Genomic DNA, 17,890 nt, shown 5'->3' on the forward strand with positions numbered 1-17,890 from the left:
CACCCTACTCCTTTGTCCACCAGAGGTTACCCTGGAGCTGTGAAAGTGTTGTTTGAGAATAGGCTCACCATGTCAATGCACAGGTAAATAACAACAGTACTAGTCTATAATGTGCTTTTTATTGGTGGCCTATGTGACAGCTTATTTGCAATTGATAATGCCTAAATTAATTAATTAATTCTAGAAGGCAACAGAATAGAATTTTGGGAGCACTCAGTATTGTGGAATTTTTAAAACAATTTGTTTTGACAGGGATTGCTGGATTTTAAAAAAATCATTTTTTTTATCAGTACTGTAATTAATGGAACACATCACTGAAATGCCCATCAAAATGGTATTTCAAAAAGAGAGCGACAAGCTAAAATAGTTGTCCAACTGAATTGTTGATTGACCCTCACCAACTGAAATTATCATATTTGATCATCCTGTCATAAAACCCTTACATCCTGTATCTTATGCAATTACCAGCCTCTATAGTTATCCGATGAGTAGGCTAGCCTACATTTGCGTGAGGACCCCCCCCCCCCCCCCAACACACACACAGATGTAAAGTACTTAAGTAAAAATACTTTAAAAAACGTAAGTAGTTTTTTTGGGGTATCTGTGCTTTACTTTAATACATTCCTAAAGAAAATAGCTTAAAAGACGGAATTTGAAATGATTTATACTTGTACTTTTCCTTTTGATACTCAAGTACATTTTAGCATTTACATTTACTTTTGATACTTAAGTATATTTAGAACCAAATACTTTTAGACTTTATTAGTATTTTACTGGGTTACTTTACCTTTTACTTGAATAACTTTCTATTAAGGTATTTATACTTTTACTCAAGTATGACAATTGGGTACTTTTTCCACCACTGCACGCACGCACGCACGCACACAGAGAGAGCGAGAGAGAGAGAAAGAGAGAGCGAGATACTTTTTTTATGGCGCACTCTCATACAGTATATCCTCAAGAGAGAGAGAAAGAGAGAGCGAGATACTTTTTTTATGGCGCACTCTCATACAGTATATCCTCATAACCCTTGCAAATAAGAATAGCGCCCCAGTCAACTGTCAGTGGTGAGCGTATCACATGCCGCTCGTGGAGGTGTTCGGTGTTCGTGTTCAGGTGAGCTCATACAGTTAGTTATACAGTCCTTATGCCGCTACTTTCATGAGCCACGGAGAGGAGGACCTGGGACACAGCTGGCCCATGGTGGTATACTTTCCCGCACTCCAGGGAAGAGCACGGACAGGGCAGAGGCGGGACAGTGAGAGGACGAGGCATCAGAGGACAACAACACGGAGAGCGGACACAGCCGAACCCATCGCGACATGGAGATGACAACCCGCAATTTGCACCTCGACTCCAAAGTTGACAATTGCGATGGAGTGATCAACAGAAATGGCGGGGACATGACGGAGATATCTGTGCCTCTGTCCCACTCTGGGAAGCGTATGCCTCAAATCGAGGGGGGCAATCTTTATAGATTGCGAGATAGAAAAGTTTTATTGGAGAACAAAAAGTGTCTGTGCGCATGGGCTCTAGGCACCGCGCTGCTTGGGACACTGCTCATGATACTGCACGCGGAGCTTTGTCCATTTATTTACCAACCGGTAAGTCATTTTGGTCACGTCACATTCCGTAAAATTCACTTTCAACTACCAACAAGACTGTTAAAATATAATCATGCTAACGAATTTATCAAGGAAAGCATAACAAATCCCTGGCAATTAAAGTTGTTTGCTGTTGGTTTTCAGTTTCAGTGAAATAAAGTGGACCTACATTATAGTCTTGCAACTCTCAAGTTGAAAGAGAAGAACTGAAAGAGCTGTTTCTATTTAAAAATGATAAGATAAAGACAGTGAACTTAAAGTACAAGGCTTCCCTCAGAATGCTAACATTCAAAGTGGGTCAAAGGCAGGTGTCAAACATATGCCCGAGTTGTACAGGCCATTATGGATATACAGAATATTCATCATTTCTCATCTCACATATTTTGATTAATCAAGAGACAAGTTATCATGTGCCATAAAAGTGATTTAGTCTAAGACACCTGTTGACCTGTCATAGCCACATGTCAGAGAGAGAGAGTAAAGTCAGTGGTACATTGTATTTGGAAAGCTCACAATATATGATTCCCCTTAGAACAGCAAATGCCATCATGATTATCAAGTTACTGTTGAATAGGCTAGTGGTGAGAACACCAATGTTGTCCTTGTAATAAGTCAAATAAATCAGATTTATTCTCTACCTAATCGTTAACTACACCTGTTTGACACCACAGGGACCATGTTGGTTTGGTGCTCTATAGACCTCTTTAGGGTTCAATACCTTGTCCCCACTTGACCAATGACAAAATGACCAGCAACGCAGGCCTCAACAGCAGCATGTAATACAACTGAAACCTGCAGGAATCAACTGACCTACTGCTGGCCAAGCCACCACAGAAATTCATTGAATAGTAGCAACTATCTCAGGGAACCAGATATCCTGTGTATACCCCTAGTACTCTGACTAGGCTGCTCAAGAAAGAGAGTCTGTCTGAGAATAGGTCACAGACCTACTGACCACTATTTGTGTTTTTTTTAAAATGAGTGAATGCCACCCCCCTTGTGTGAAGAATGAGTTTCAACCTCTGCATTGATAATTAACATGTTAAAGGGATACTTTGGGATTTTGGCAATGAGGCCCGTTCTCTACTTCCCCACAGTCAGATGAACTTGTGGATGTCATTTTTCTGTCTCTGTGTCTAGTATGAAGGAAGTTGGATGTAGTTTCACGAGCAATGCTAACTAGCATTAGCGCAATGACTGGAAGGCTATGGGTAACTGCTAGCACGCTCTGGGGAAGTAGAAAGGGTCTCATTGCCAACATCTCGAAGTATCCCTTTAACATGAAGAGGTCAGTCAGACGGACAGAAAACAGGTGCTGTTGATACAACATAAAGATCATGAATGCTATTATCAACCTACATGTGCCCTGTAGCTCTACCACAAAAGTCCTTGGATTAATCTATGTACAGAAATACTATATCCAGTCCATTCATAGGAAGAGAACGGAACGGCGTGTCTAATTGTTGTCGTAACCATTTCCTTGATTAACAGACCCGTTAAACAAGCATGACTTGCGTCGCAGCATAATAGCATAACCCACACCTGGGATTTGAACCCGGTGACCTTCTGATTATGAGCCCATTTCCAGAACCACAGCTTGGTACTGCCGTCTCTTCACATCAACATACAGATTAGGGTGGATAACAACGCCAGTCCACACAATCAAGCAGTTTTTAACTCTGTCCCACTGAAGTTCTAGAATATATACCTGCCAGGTCCATAAGTAGAAAAGAGGCTCTCAGCAACTCACCCATAAGATGCAACCAAATGTCAGAGCACCTTAACACTATAAGGTCGGTGTTTCCTACCCTGGTGTAACCAGCCTGACCATGGCACTCAACATTTTTTTTCAATTCACTTTCACTTATCAAGTGAAGTGAAAACAATGGAGTGAAACAATCGGTCAGCCTGGTTATACCTGTCTGGCCGTCCAGTGAAAGGAGATCCAATCTGAGGTCCCTATACTTTGAGGTAATTACAGCTAGATGAGCAAGATATAGTCCCTGTCCAGCTGATCTAATTCCTCCATGTAATGATCCCAAGGCAAGTGAAGTGAAAACTGTTGAGTGCAGCAGGCAGGCTGTTTAAATCAGGCTGATTTGTTTGTTTGATTAATATGATTGATCAAATATTGATGTCCAACTGGGCTGACACGCAGTGTAAGCCTGGGCCTGGAGGAAGTTGATTTTGGTAGTTCATGTTGCAAACAGCTCCATATGCTGATTTATCTGGCAATTACCCGGGCGGGCATTTCCATGCATTTCCCCCTGTACATTATCTTGATTTTGAAAACCAATTGAGTTTGCCAAACTATTATTTTTGGAAATGCCTAAGTTGTATCAAAACTCAAAAAAACATAGACTACATGATGAGTGAGATAACTGGATGCTCAGAAATAGCTAGAAGACTGGTATACCCTCTCTGTATGACAGTGTATTTAAGGATACTTTTCCTTGGAAACCAGGTTATACAGGATGAGGAAAATGTGCTATTTGTGGTACATTTTCCACATTGTATTTGTTTCCCTTCACAGCTAGTGTTTCTCAGGTTGCCCACGGTCATTTTGGATCTTTCCACATCATTTGTGTTTCATTAGAGTGTTTGAATAATGCAAGAGTTTCACCTCTCCTGGAGATGGGGGGGCTGGGCTGAGGCTGGGCTGATTGTCAAGGTCTTTGGGCCAGCATGCCAGACTGATATGACTGAGTGTTTTAAAAAAAATGTTTTATTTCACCTTTATTTAACCAGGTAGGCTAGTTGAGAACAAGTTCTCATTTGCAACTGCGACCTGGCCAAGATAACGCATAGCAGTGTGAACAGACAACACAGAGTGTGACCATCTAGTTAGTTACATCAGCTAATCAGCACTGTGTTTATCCAGAGTTAAATGGCGTCAGGTTTGACTGTGTGCCAAGAGGATGCGTTTCTATAGTAAAGCCAATACAACACCATCATGTTGTGACTGTAAAAACAAAACAAACAACAATGATTATTGATGTTATTAGCGACGGCCTAGCAACTATTTGGGTGTGCCATTGTCACGGAACACAGCACACAGAGAGGACATTGTTGCAAATTAAATAGACCTTATCAAAAGTGACCAACAGAAGGGGTTTTTCTTTCTTTTAATAATTAATTCAGAATTATGATGAATGTTTCAGGCTCTACTCACATCCTCTACTCACAGCTTCTGTCTGAAGGCTGATGGGATGGATTCTGGCCTGCATTGGTCTTGGGTGGCCTTCCTGTCTGTCCAAGGCCTAGATAAACAACGGTGTTAGAGTTACTATAAATTAGGTCGTTTCAAAAAGGCTTGAAATTCCTCTTTCCAAAGGGAAAATATTCCAAAACAAATTTAGACACTCAGAGCTGTGGTCTCCATGTGATAGGTCTAATAATGTAGTCAAATTAACGTTACGCTGATGTGGAGTCCAATTAGGCTTGGGATAAAATTAGACATGATGCAGATGCTACAAGTGAAATTGTGGAAAACAATCAAAGTTGCCAACGCACGTCACACCACCTCTCTGCGTTGAAGTTTCCCTAGCGTTGTCTGAAAATGTGCAATTATAACTTTTAGACTGTAAACTCCAACCACTCATCATTAAATGAACTCCCCGTTAAAACTTTCATCGAGGTTACATCAGTTGCCTGCGTGGTCGTCATGGCAATAAACAGCACAACTTTTATCACTCAGTCTACTTAGCCTACTGTCGAGACGATCGTTTCAAGTACAGTGAAGTCAAGTGATAGTTACTCACGGGGTTAATTATTAAGAGACTCAGCCTACTTATCAGATGTGTTGACATATCATTGCATAATTTGCGGGAAGTAGTATGCCCGCGCTGATGGTCTGCTAATACAGGACTAGTAAAGGCCCAGTGACCTACTTTTGTGAAAATATTTAAACTAAATGTATTTGTATTTGAGTGTTTACCAGCACTTGAAACTTGAGTCTGATAATTATCTGTACAAAACAGTTCATCTGATAATACTGTACTTGTGGAATATAAAAATACTTGTTTGATATATGTTTTCCATTTTCTTGAAATACTTTGCAAATGCAACTTATTTCTATGTGTAAATTGAAACGGTCTATTCATTCATTTGACCTTTCAGTAGATCTTAACCAGAGCAATTTATAGTAGTGAATGCATACAGGTGCAGCAGTAGCCTAGTGGTTGGAGCATTGTGCCAGTAACCAAAAGGATGCTAGATTGAATCCCAGAGCTGACAAGGTACAAATATGTCGTTCTGCCCCTGAATGAGGCAGTTAACCCACTGTTCCTAGGCTATCATTGTAAATAAGAATTTGTTCTTAACTGACTTGCCTAGTTTAAAAAAAGTATAATTTCATACAAGTCCCCCAACTAAGCCACATCATCATAAACCACTTGATGTCTCAATGTACTGTATTGCACTTTGTTTTTCTTTATGGTGATAGAAATATTTGAAGACAGACTTTCTGGATTCTATTAGAATGACAATCGCTGAGAAAAAGACAGGGCAACAACTCTTACAATTACAACCATTGAATCCTGCAAGATACTGTTCTTTTCCCCAATTGTTTACACACTAAAATTGGAACTTGAAACGCAATCACCGAAACCTGAAACTCGTGTACTAAATCCCGAAACCAATTCTGCAAAATTGCAAGCACAATTCCTACTTTACACTCAGTTTTAAATTCTATATCACACTTTTTGCAAAACACTACACACAGATCTCTACATTAGGCACAACATTCAAAATTAAAATCTCTTTAGTCCCTTTGGAAAGCAACACCAATCACAATGCCAAGCTCTATAAACCAATTGGCAACTGTATTGCATTTGTGTGTATTTATTTATGTATATTTGAGTAGGTTTACATTGCTGTATACATTACTGTAACAATCTTTTACAACCGGCTTAGTTGTTGAACTCACAACACTGATGAGATATTCATACTAGTGTTTTGTGTTGAGCACATCAGTCTGTTGTTGGTTGGTAGACAGATCTATTCATATGACGCGTGTGTCTGTCATTTTGATGCAGAAAAACACTTTGGAAAGAGATAAAACAGTTTTGAATGCAGTGTTTGCTTTTGCTAGATATTTGTAGAGTTTTGCATTTTGTGTTTGTGGTTTTATGTTTAGAGTTTTGGGAAAATGGCCCAAAGATTCAGAAAAAGTGTGTAAACAACTGTGGAAAACCATAATTATACAACTACCTTTTTTGACAAAGTGGAGATACTGAAAAGAAAATGTATGCCCCATGCTACAGATGTCTATATCGGCCCAGTGCACTACTTTTGTGATAATATATCTTTTTTAGTTTTTAATTCAGATTTTTCAGGGGCTGCTGCAACACCATCAGCACCACCACTTCCAGCGGCTATGTTCATTGCTACAGAAGCCAAATCCTGTTCACTTTTCTTTCATCTAACTAAATGTACCATGATCTTTAGGTTTTGCTGCAGTCCAGGGTAAAGTTGATAAACTGATTTAGGAATCTTGGATAGCATGTCACCTCTCACCTGGTTAGTGACTTACAGTTTTAGAGTTAATTTGCTGCAATTTTACACAATTTGCCAGAGGGCAGAGAGAATATTTACCAATTTTATAACTGATTTCATGGAATTCTACAAATTCTGCTATAGGGAGGAGAGAAATGTTTGTAGTGTTTTGCACTGACTTATGCCATGTTAATATGATATCTGAGTGAGAGCGAATAACAAAATCAATGGGAGCCCCCTGGAGATCAGGGCCCCTGGGTAATTGAACCACTTTTACACAATTACTAGTTTACATAGCTGTCTAGACCAATATAGAAAAAGTTAGCTGACGTGCTAATTGAGTGAGTCTCAGTGACTGACATAACAGTAGAAAAACTGCTTATACACAACCAAATTTGGATGCACCTTGTGTATTGTGTACCTTATTTACCTTGCACCAAATTGCAACTTGTGTATTCTACTATTCTATCTCTCAACAGTAAGTTGAGACCCTGACTAAGTTCCTAAAATAACCAATAAACAAAAAAAATACTTATTTTGGGTCGGGGCACCCTAGTAGGCGCGGGGCCCTCAGCGTTTGCTTATGTCGCTTAGTGGCTAGGCCGGCTCTGCTAGTTTATAAAGATCGTTTTAATGCATCAGCTAAGAGCTCTGTAGGCCTACACTCATCTTATTTGGTTGCGTGACCTGGTGGTTCACTTGAAGTCAATACTTCATATCATGCCAAGTCAATTGATCTAATGCCACCTAAGTGTGTGCGTGTGTTCACGAGTGTGCATGTGCATCACACACATTATAAAGTTGTCACCAAATCAGTGTGCGTGACCAGCATTCCACTAACACTAAACACACTGCTACTGGAAAATGCCAAATGGAAAAGAATCGAAAACAGAAGCACTGTTTGAATAACTTTAAACCTCCCTTTAATGTCTTTAACTTGTCTGTCCTCCTCTTTCTCCCCAGGGCTCCCGCTACGCCTTTATCATCAACTGCTCCATCAGCATATCCACTGGGTGTCTTCTGATTCTCATCGTAGCCTTCCATTATAAGGACATTAGGGTGAGTGTGTGTTCTCTTTGACCTCTGATCCCATTGTTGACTGTGCAGCCCAGCTCTCTATCACTGGAAAGAAATGTGTTAGATACTCTTTGAACTTAGGAGTTGAAGGCAGGGGTTACACTAAATCATTAATTGTTAAAGGTAAGCAGGATTAGGCGGCCACCTGTAGCCTACAGGCTAGAGATAACAAGTATGATCATGTAATCAGACAGACACTTTTTACATCATGCAGGTTTTTCCAATCAAATAGCCTTACCTAAATGGCACTCAATCAAATGAACAAACAACATATCCTAAGAACAGGAGAGGTCAAAGTAAAATGGACAATATGGAATGTACAATCACAAATGTTGTCCAGGAGTTTCACCTCATTGTCATGATCAGTGGTTTCAAGTTTGTATCGGTCCATTTTTGACAAGCTGATCATAGCGAAAAATAAAATACTTTTCCTGCTGTGTAAACACATTGCAAATAGGCTTGAGATAACTCCTGATAAAGTTGGGTATCTGATATTCAGAGCTTACAGTTTTTTATATCGCTTACACACTAAAAGTGGTACTTGAGGCACACTCAGTGAAACTATTAACTCATGTACTACCTAATCTTCAGACCAAGTCTGCAAAACTGCAAGCACATTATCTGCTTTACAGTCAGTTTGCAATTGTAAAACACACTTTTTTACAAAACACTAAACACAGTTTTCAACATTAGACACATCATTCAAAACCAACAGGTCTTGTGTTTTGTTTGGAAAACACTGCCATTCCAAATACCATACTCATTTACCGATTACCTGCACCCAGTGTTCATGTTTGAAAACACTTATAGTTAATTTCTTCACTTATAAATCAGAGCTTGAGCACTATAAATAGGCTTCAGGTTGGTTTTCTTGGTTTGGACATCAATGGAGGCCAATTTTGGAGAGAGAGTATTTGTTTTGTCTGTTACTGTTCATCCTGAAATCTGGATGAAAATACAATGTTTTGAGAAAGAAATACATTTTATTCCCCCCCCCTTGCATTTCTGTTTATTGTGCAAATACTGTATATACTTAATATGTATACATACTGTATATATTTGTGCACATACATGTACGCGTAAGTGCTATGACAAACTCCCGTGGATTCCACCGCACACTGAACATGCAATAGACACAAGATTGTATTGTTTTACATTTTTCACATCCGTGTGTATAAGAGCTAATCATTTGATGGTTTGTGTGTAGAGTTTTGATGCATAAACACTATTTTGAGAAAAGTTTAAATAGTTTTGAATGAAGTGTTTAGTTTTGCAAGAGATGTGTGACGTTTTGCATGTTGTGTGTGTGTTTTGGGGTTTTGTGGGTAGAGTCTAGAGAAAGGAGCCATAGTTTCAGAAATCATGTGTAAGAAATGGTCAAAAACTGTAAATAACCAAATTGATTAGTCACAGGAATCAGGACTAATACAGCCAATGCAATGGCCTGTTTTACAAACGGTGGGCCTACCACATGGATGGGCATTCATAAAATTCCATTGCTGGCCGACATTCTAGGCTACAACCCAGTAAGCACAAGCCGACGTCTTTTAGATGTCTTTTTTTGGTCTTGTCCGGATGTCTTTTTGGGGTGTTTTACAAATGGTAAGCTTACCACATAGATTGGCATTCATACAATTCAATTTCAGGCAACACTGTTGGCTACACCTTAGTAAGCTCAGTTCGACGCCTTTAGGACATCTTTTTGGTGCAAATCCTGCCGGCCGTGATTTCCACATCCACGGACATTGGTTTTTGGTGCGGTCCGGACCAAATCTAAACCAATCATACACGTCTATGTTTGATTCAGATTTTGTACGGTCTGGACCAGCCTTAATTTGGCCCAAACATAGACATCTATAAACTAATTTTTCAACCTTCATTCAGAACCCAAAAATTTACCTGATTTCAATGTCCGGAAAATACATATTTTTGAACATCTGGAAAATATGCCTTTTCAACGACCTGGAAAATATTTATTTTAAACATATGGTAAATACCTCTTTAACTTTCATTCAGAACCTAAATTAAACCTAACTTCAACATCTGGAAAAGACGTCTTTTAGACGTCATTTTGCTTACTGGGATTATTCTAGTTTTGTGGGGAGGCTGCATTTTTTCATTTGCCATTAGTGTTTTTTGTTTTACATACTTCTTATTTGATCTGGAAGTGAATTGCTCAAATTTTGTGACTTTCCTACCAACCTCACTTTGATAACATTCAGCTGTTGGTTTGTTCATTGATTGGTCACAAAAAAATTCTGATGCTGATTTGCCTTGATGATATCTTGATTACACACACAGACTGTCAGCAGGACTTCTTAGTAAATAACACTCACATGCACGTTCCCCCTGATGAGACTCAAATCCATGGAGACCTGTACAGTTCTCTGGTCATCTTATTTTCATCCTTACTCTGTAATACCTTGTCAATGCACAAGGTGTCAGGACTTTAGTGAAGATACTGAAATTCAATATGTTAATATCCTTACTGCTCAGTATAGAAGTCAACAAGGTACTATATGATAAACAGGTTAGTGCAAGGTGTGTAGACTGTGCAGAAGTAGATATATTTTATGTACCACTCAGTGCAGTATATGATTACAATTTTTGCCAATTTCTTACACATGATTTCTGAAACTATGGCTCCTTTTCTCTAGACTCTACCCACAAAACCCCAAAACACACACAACATGCAAAACGTCACACATCTCTTGCAAAACTAAACACTTCATTCAAAACTATTTTAACTTTTCTCAAATGGTGTTTTAGCATCAAAACTCTTCCACAAAACATTAATTGATTAGCTCTTATACACGCCAACTACACATGGATGTGAAAAATGTAAAACACTACAATCTTGTGTCTTTTGCATGTTCAGTGTGCAGTGGAGTCCACCGCAGTTTGTCATAGCACTCACACGTACATGTATGTGCACAGATATATACAGTATGTATGCATATTCAGTATATATTTGCACTATAAACAGAAATGCAAGAGGGGGAAAATACAATTTATTTACTTCTCAAAACATTTTATTTTCATCCAGATTTCGGGATGAACAGTAAAATGGGAGGAACTGACAAAACAAATACAGTAGAAGATGAACAGATAGGCTTGTCCTCATCCTCGTCCTTGTCCTCCTCCTCCTCCTCCTCCTTATCCTTGTCCCCCTCTTACTCTCACTCCTCTTCCTCTCACTCTCTCTCCAAAATTGGCCTCCATTGATGTCCAAACCAAGAAAGCCAACCTGAAGCCTATTTATAGTGCTCAAGCTCTGATTTGCAAACGGACTGCAAAGCAGATAATGTGCTTGCAGTTTTGCAGACTTGGTCTGAAGATTAGGTAGTACATGAGTTAATAGTTTCACTGAGTGTGCCTCAAGTACCACTTTTGATGTGTAAGTGATTGTAAAAAACTGTAAATAAAACATAGTGGGGCAGGTCCCATTCATACATTTTTTGACAAAAGGGTAGGCAGCCAGAAGGTTTTTCAGGCCACACTACCGGGTCTTTAAACACCAGTTAGGTTGACATCCGTGTGTAGGCATATCTGAGAGGAGGGGGGCTCTGCACAAGTGCTGCGGGGAAATAAGGGAGGTGAGGTTTCAAGCAAGGATGAAGGTTATCGTTTTTGAGCTGTGCATTGGGCCTCCATATTTAGGCTGAAAACAAAACATGCAGCAGCACAACCTAGTGTTAACCTTTCTCCCTCTCAAAAAAAAACAGAAAAGAGAAGGACATTATCAGAGAAATGAAGCATAGAAAGAAAAAATAGGAAGAGGAAAATGGACAGAGAAAAACAAACCCAGCTGATATTTCCTCATATCATGGGTCACCTAAAATGTCCCCCTCTTAATTATCATGTGAGCATCGTTCAGGACGGTGTGCAGGCGGAGAGAGTGATATGTGGCTGGGGTCCCCAGGCGCTAGTAAACACACATTCCCATGGGTATGGGCTGTCAATATCATCACATGTCTCTACATGATCCCCAACCCTAAGTCTCTTCCCAGCTCCCATTCCCATTGGGTTCCGATGGCCCTGCATGTACAGTGGCAGGCCTAACTGCTGGCTTGGATACATTCCAGTATGAGTAGCACTTCCTCCCCTTTCAGTTACATATCAACACCCCTCTTCATTGGTGGCAGATCATTTGCATTACCAGAGGGCCTCATTTCATTCTGCTGTGTGCGACATACTTTTAATGAGGCTCACAGGTGCGTAGTGTTTACACACAGGAATTGAAAATCTGTAATTCTTTGTACATCTTCAACATGTTCCAAGCAAATTGCAATTGCTTACCGGTATAAACTGTATAATTACAATGTACATATAAGAACAATACTTTCTTATTGTAAAAATGTAGGGTTAGGATTGGTTGGTAATGGACTGTATTTTTACGTTGGCTTGCTGGTGGTTTGGGTGTGGGCTACCCATGTGAGAACACATGAGATGGAGGTACAGTTGAATTTCTATAAACGTTTCCAAAGATAAAAGACAAGGAAAATAACTTGCACCAAAAAAGAACTGAAATGAATTGTAATGTTTATCAGACTGCCACACGGATTAGCCATAGATGAATAACATTTCCAAACACTTCCGCCCAAATACGCAAAGAGTATGGTGGACCAATGCGTCAAACTTGGCCTTCGTTAGCCAATACAGAGAAACTCCCAGCGCGCAGGCATTCAGCTTAATCTACCAACCAATCATCTCCCACAACAACTTCCCCCTAACCTTCCCGCTTACACTAGCACATCACAACCACAGAGCCACGCCTCGCAGTAGTGTGATTCACTCAAATTAAATGATGGCAAATACTTTATTCAGTCGGTGACTCCTCTAGAATTCTATGGTCACTCCCACTAAGGCCAACTTTGAGTGGTTGATATACCAAGCTTATATGCGCTTTTGTTGACTCGATGGCCATTAGTGGAGGTGATGATTCGATCACCACTGGTGGTGTTGACTCGATAGCCATTAGTGGAGGTGTTGACTCGATGGCCATTAGTGGAGGTGTTGACTCGATGGCCACTGGTGGAGGTGTTGACTCGATGGCCATTAGTGGAGGTGTTGACTCGATAGCCACTGGTGGAGGTGTTGACTCGATGACCATTAGTGGAGGTGTTGATTTGATGGACACTGTTGGAGGTGTTGACTCGATGGCCACTGGTGGAGGTGTTGACTCGATAGCCACTGGTGGAGGTGTTGACTCGATGGCCACTGGTGGAGGTGTTGATTTGATGGCCACTGGTGGAGGTGTTGACTCGATAGCCACTGGTGGAGGTGTTGACTCGATGGCCATTAGTGGAGGTGTTGACTCGATGGCCACTGGTGGAGGTGTTGACTCGATGGCCACTGGTGGAGGTGTTGACTCGATAGCCATTAGTGGAGGTGTTGACTCGATGGCACTGGTGGAGGTGTTGACTCGATGGCCATTAGTGGAGGTGTTGACTCGATGGCCACTGGTGGACGTGTTGACTCGATGGCCATTAGTGGAGGTGTTGACTCGATAGCCATTAGTGGAGGTGTTGACTCGATGGCCATTAGTGGAGGTGTTGACTCGATGGCCATTAGTGGAGGTGTTGACTCGATGGCCATTAGTGGAGGTGTTGACTCGATGGCCATTAGTGGAGGTGTTTACTCGATGGCCATTAGTGGAGGTGTTGACTCGATGGCCATTAGTGGAGGTGTTGACTCGATAGCCATTAGTGGAGGTGTTGACTCGATGGCCATTAGTGGAGGTGTTGACTCGATAGCCATTAGTGGAGGTGTTGACTCGATAGCCATTAGTGGAGGTGTTTACTCGATGGCCATTAGTGGAGGTGTTGACTCGATGGCCATTAGTGGAGGTGTTGACTCGATGGCCATTAGTGGAGGTGTTGACTCGATAGCCATTAGTGGAGGTGTTGACTCGATGGCCATTAGTGGAGGTGTTGACTCGATGGCCATTAGTGGAGGTGTTGACTCGATAGCCATTAGTGGAGGTGTTGACTCGATAGCCATTAGTGGAGGTGTTGACTCGATGGCCATTAGTGGAGGTGTTGACTCGATGGCCATTAGTGGAGGTGTTGACTCGATGGCCACTGGTGGAGGTGTTGATTTGATGGCCATTAGTGGAGGTGTTGACTCGATGGCCATTAGTGGAGGTGTTGACTCGATGGCCATTAGTGGAGGTGTTGACTCGATGGCCATTAGTGGAGGTGTTGACTCGATAGCCACTGGTGGAGGTGTTGACTCGATGGCCACTGGTGGAGGTGTTGATTTGATGGCCACTGGTGGAGGTGTTGACTCGATGGCCATTAGTGGAGGTGTTGTCTCAATGGCCACTGGTGGAGGTGTTGACTCGATAGCCATTAGTGGAGGTGTTGACTCGATGGCCATTAGTGGAGGTGTTGACTCGATGGCCATTAGTGGAGGTGTTGACTCGATAGCCACTGGTGGAGGTGTTGACTCGATGGCCACTGGTGGAGGTGTTGACTCGATAGCCATTAGTGGAGGTGTTGACTCGATGGCCATTAGTGGAGGTGTTGACTCGATAGCCACTGGTGGAGGTGTTGACTCGATGGCCATTAGTGGAGGTGTTGACTCGATGGCCATTAGTGGAGGTGTTGACTCGATAGCCATTAGTGGAGGTGTTGACTCGATGGCCATTAGTGGAGGTGTTGACTCGATGGCCATTAGTGGAGGTGTTGACTCGATAGCCACTGGTGGAGGTGTTGACTCGATGGCCACTGGTGGAGGTGTTGACTCGATAGCCATTAGTGGAGGTGTTGACTCGATGGCCATTAGTGGAGGTGTTGACTCGATGGCCACTGGTGGAGGTGTTGACTCGATAGCCACTGGTGGAGGTGTTGACTCGATAGCCACTGGTGGAGGTGTTGACTCGATGGCCATTGGTGGAGGTGTTGACTCGATGGCCATTAGTGGAGGTGTTGACTCGATGGCCATTAGTGGAGGTGTTGACTCGATAGCCACTGGTGGAGGTGTTGTCTCGATGGCCACTGGTGGAGGTGTTGACTCGATAGCCATTAGTGGAGGTGTTGACTCGATGGCCATTAGTGGAGGTGTTGACTCGATGGCCACTGGTGGAGGTGTTGATTTGATGGCCACTGGTGGAGGTGTTGACTCGATAGCTACTGGTGGAGGTGTTGACTCGATGGCCATTAGTGGAGGTGTTGACTCGATGGCCACTGGTGGAGGTGTTGACTCGATGGCCACTGGTGGAGGTGTTGACTCGATGGCCATTAGTGAAGGTGTTGATTCGATGGCCACTGGTGGAGGTGTTGATTTGATGGCCACTGGTGGAGGTGTTGACTCGATAGCCACTGGTGGAGGTGTTGACTCGATGGCCATTAGTGGAGGTGTTGTCTCGTGGCCATTAGTGGAGGTGTTGTCTCGATGGCCACTGGTGGAGGTGTTGACTCGATAGCCACTGGTGGAGGTGTTGACTCGATGGCCACTGGTGGGGGTGTTGATTTGATGGCCACTGGTAGTGGTGTTGACTCGATAGCCACTGGTGGAGGTGTTGACTCGATGGCCATTAGTGGAGGTGTTGATTTGATGGCCACTGTTGGAGGTGTTGGCTTGATGGCCACTGGTGGAGGTCTTGGCTTGATGGACACTGGAACTGGAATGGGCCACCTGCCACAGTGTGAGGTCAGCTTGCCCCACTGGCCACTGGAGGTACTGTGTCTTCTGTGTTAGGGGGCACAGGGTAATCTTCTACGGGAGCCTGGCTGGTCCCTGGGACTGGAGCTAGGGTGACTCCATGGACTACTGCAGGCCTGACGAACTTGGCATTATTAAGTTAGATCTGAGACTGCACAAGGTACTGCAGTGGAGATGGAAGTTCTAGTCTGAAATGGTACAGCAGTGAAAATGGAGTTGTAGTCTGAAAGGGTACTGCAGTTGGGCTAGGAATGAAGGTGGAGCACAGGGAACTACAGTTTAGTCTTGAGCTCATGTGAATAGGTAATATTAGAGTTTTGGACAAATCCATTTCTGAAATGCGGCTTGGAGTGGGCCTGGGATGGATGGTTTCTTTATTTCCATATACTTGATTTGATGTGTAATCTCCCTCATTCTCTATCTGAAGATGAGCCCTCAGTCAGATGGGAATCTGTACTCCATTGTTGTCCTTTCCACCATGATAGCCCGATGTGGCTCGAAGGATGTAAAAACTGGTTAGGGTTGGTTGGCCAAGGACTGTATTTTGAGGTTGGCTTGCTCTGCCCTGGAGGTTAGTCTATAAGAACACAGATGATGGAGGTACAGTTGAATTTCTATAAATGCAGGTGAAAGGTAAGGAAATGAACTTGCACCAAAAGCCTCAGGTGAGCCAATTTCAAGGCAAGTGTTATGCAGGTGAATGAGGACCCAAAAGCGACTTTACAGAAACAGAGTGTATTCCAAGTCAAAACAGGAATACAGAAACCCTCTAGACAGTAGAGGGAATCAACTGAAGATGCGACCACAGACTGCAGGTCGCTTCGGGAAGGCGCAGGCCGTAGCTGATCAAGACACCTGCTCACACGCAACATCTGAAGAAGGCAAAAAACATGACAGGACGGAACGAGGGCAAGAACAGCGAACATCAAACAAGGATCCGACAAGGACAGAAGCGGAAAACAGAGGGAGAAATAGGGACTCTAATCAGAGGGCAAAATAGGGGACAGGTGTGAAAGAGTAAATGAGGTAGTTAGGAGAATGAGGAACAGCTGGGAGCAGGAACGGAACGATAGAGAGAGAGAGCGAGAGAGGGAGAGAGGGAGGGGGAGAGAGAGGGATAGAAAGAGGGAAAGAACCTAATAAGACCAGCAGAGGGAAACGAATAGAAGGGGAAGCACAGGGACAAGACATGATAATCAATGACAAAACATGACAGTACCCCCCCACTCACCGAGCGCCTCCTGGCGCACTCGAGGAGGAACCCTGGCGGCAACGGAGGAAATCATCAATCAACGAACGGTCCAGCACGTCCCGAGATGGAACCCAACTCCTCTCCTCAGGACCGTAACCCTCCCAATCCACTAAGTACTGGTGACCACGTCCCCGAGAACGCATGTCCATGATCTTCCGTACCTTGTAAATAGGAGCGCCCTCGACAAGGACGGGGGGAGGAGGGAAGACGAACGGGGGCGCGAAGAAAAGGCTTGACACAGGAGACATGGAAGACAGGGTGGACGCGACGAAGATGTCGCGGAAGAAGCAGTCGCACAGCGACAGGATTGACGACCTGAGAGACACGGAACGAACCGCGGAGTCAACTTGCGAGAAGCTGTCGTAAGGGGAAGGTTACGAGTGGAAAGCCACACCATCTGACCGCGACAATACCTAGGACTCTTAATCCTACGTTTATTGGCGGCTCTCACAGTCTGCGCCCTGTAACGGCAAAGTGCAGACCTGACCCTCCTCCAGGTGCGCTCACAACGTTGGACAAAAGCCTGAGCGGAGGGAACGCTGGACTCGGCGAGCTGGGATGAGAACAGAGGAGGCTGGTACCCAAGACTACTCTGAAACGGAGATAGCCCGGTAGCAGACGAAGGAAGCGAGTTGTGAGCGTATTCTGCCCAGGGGAGCTGTTCTGCCCAAGACGCAGGGTTTCGAAAAGAAAGGCTGCGTAATATGCGACCAATCGTCTGATTGGCCCTTTCTGCTTGACCGTTAGACTGGGGATGAAAACCGGAAGAGAGACTGACGGAAGCACCAATCAA

General features: G+C 43.1%; 1 protein-coding gene across 1 annotated transcript in view; it reads left to right on the forward strand.

Annotated features, from left to right (window-relative positions):
• Positions 1 to 909: 909 nt before the first annotated feature.
• LOC124005303 (intermediate conductance calcium-activated potassium channel protein 4-like) overlaps positions 910 to 17,890 on the forward strand; it is a 57,132-nt gene continuing 40,151 nt past the window's right edge. The window contains exons 1-2 of the mRNA XM_046314436.1: positions 910 to 1,604; positions 8,064 to 8,159. Coding sequence (XP_046170392.1) covers positions 1,323 to 1,604; positions 8,064 to 8,159 — 378 coding nt within the window. The 5' untranslated portion in view covers positions 910 to 1,322. The remainder of the gene's footprint in view (positions 1,605 to 8,063; positions 8,160 to 17,890) is intronic.

Source organism: Oncorhynchus gorbuscha, linkage group LG19 (genome assembly GCF_021184085.1).
Source record: "Oncorhynchus gorbuscha isolate QuinsamMale2020 ecotype Even-year linkage group LG19, OgorEven_v1.0, whole genome shotgun sequence".
NCBI lineage: Eukaryota > Metazoa > Chordata > Actinopteri > Salmoniformes > Salmonidae > Oncorhynchus > Oncorhynchus gorbuscha.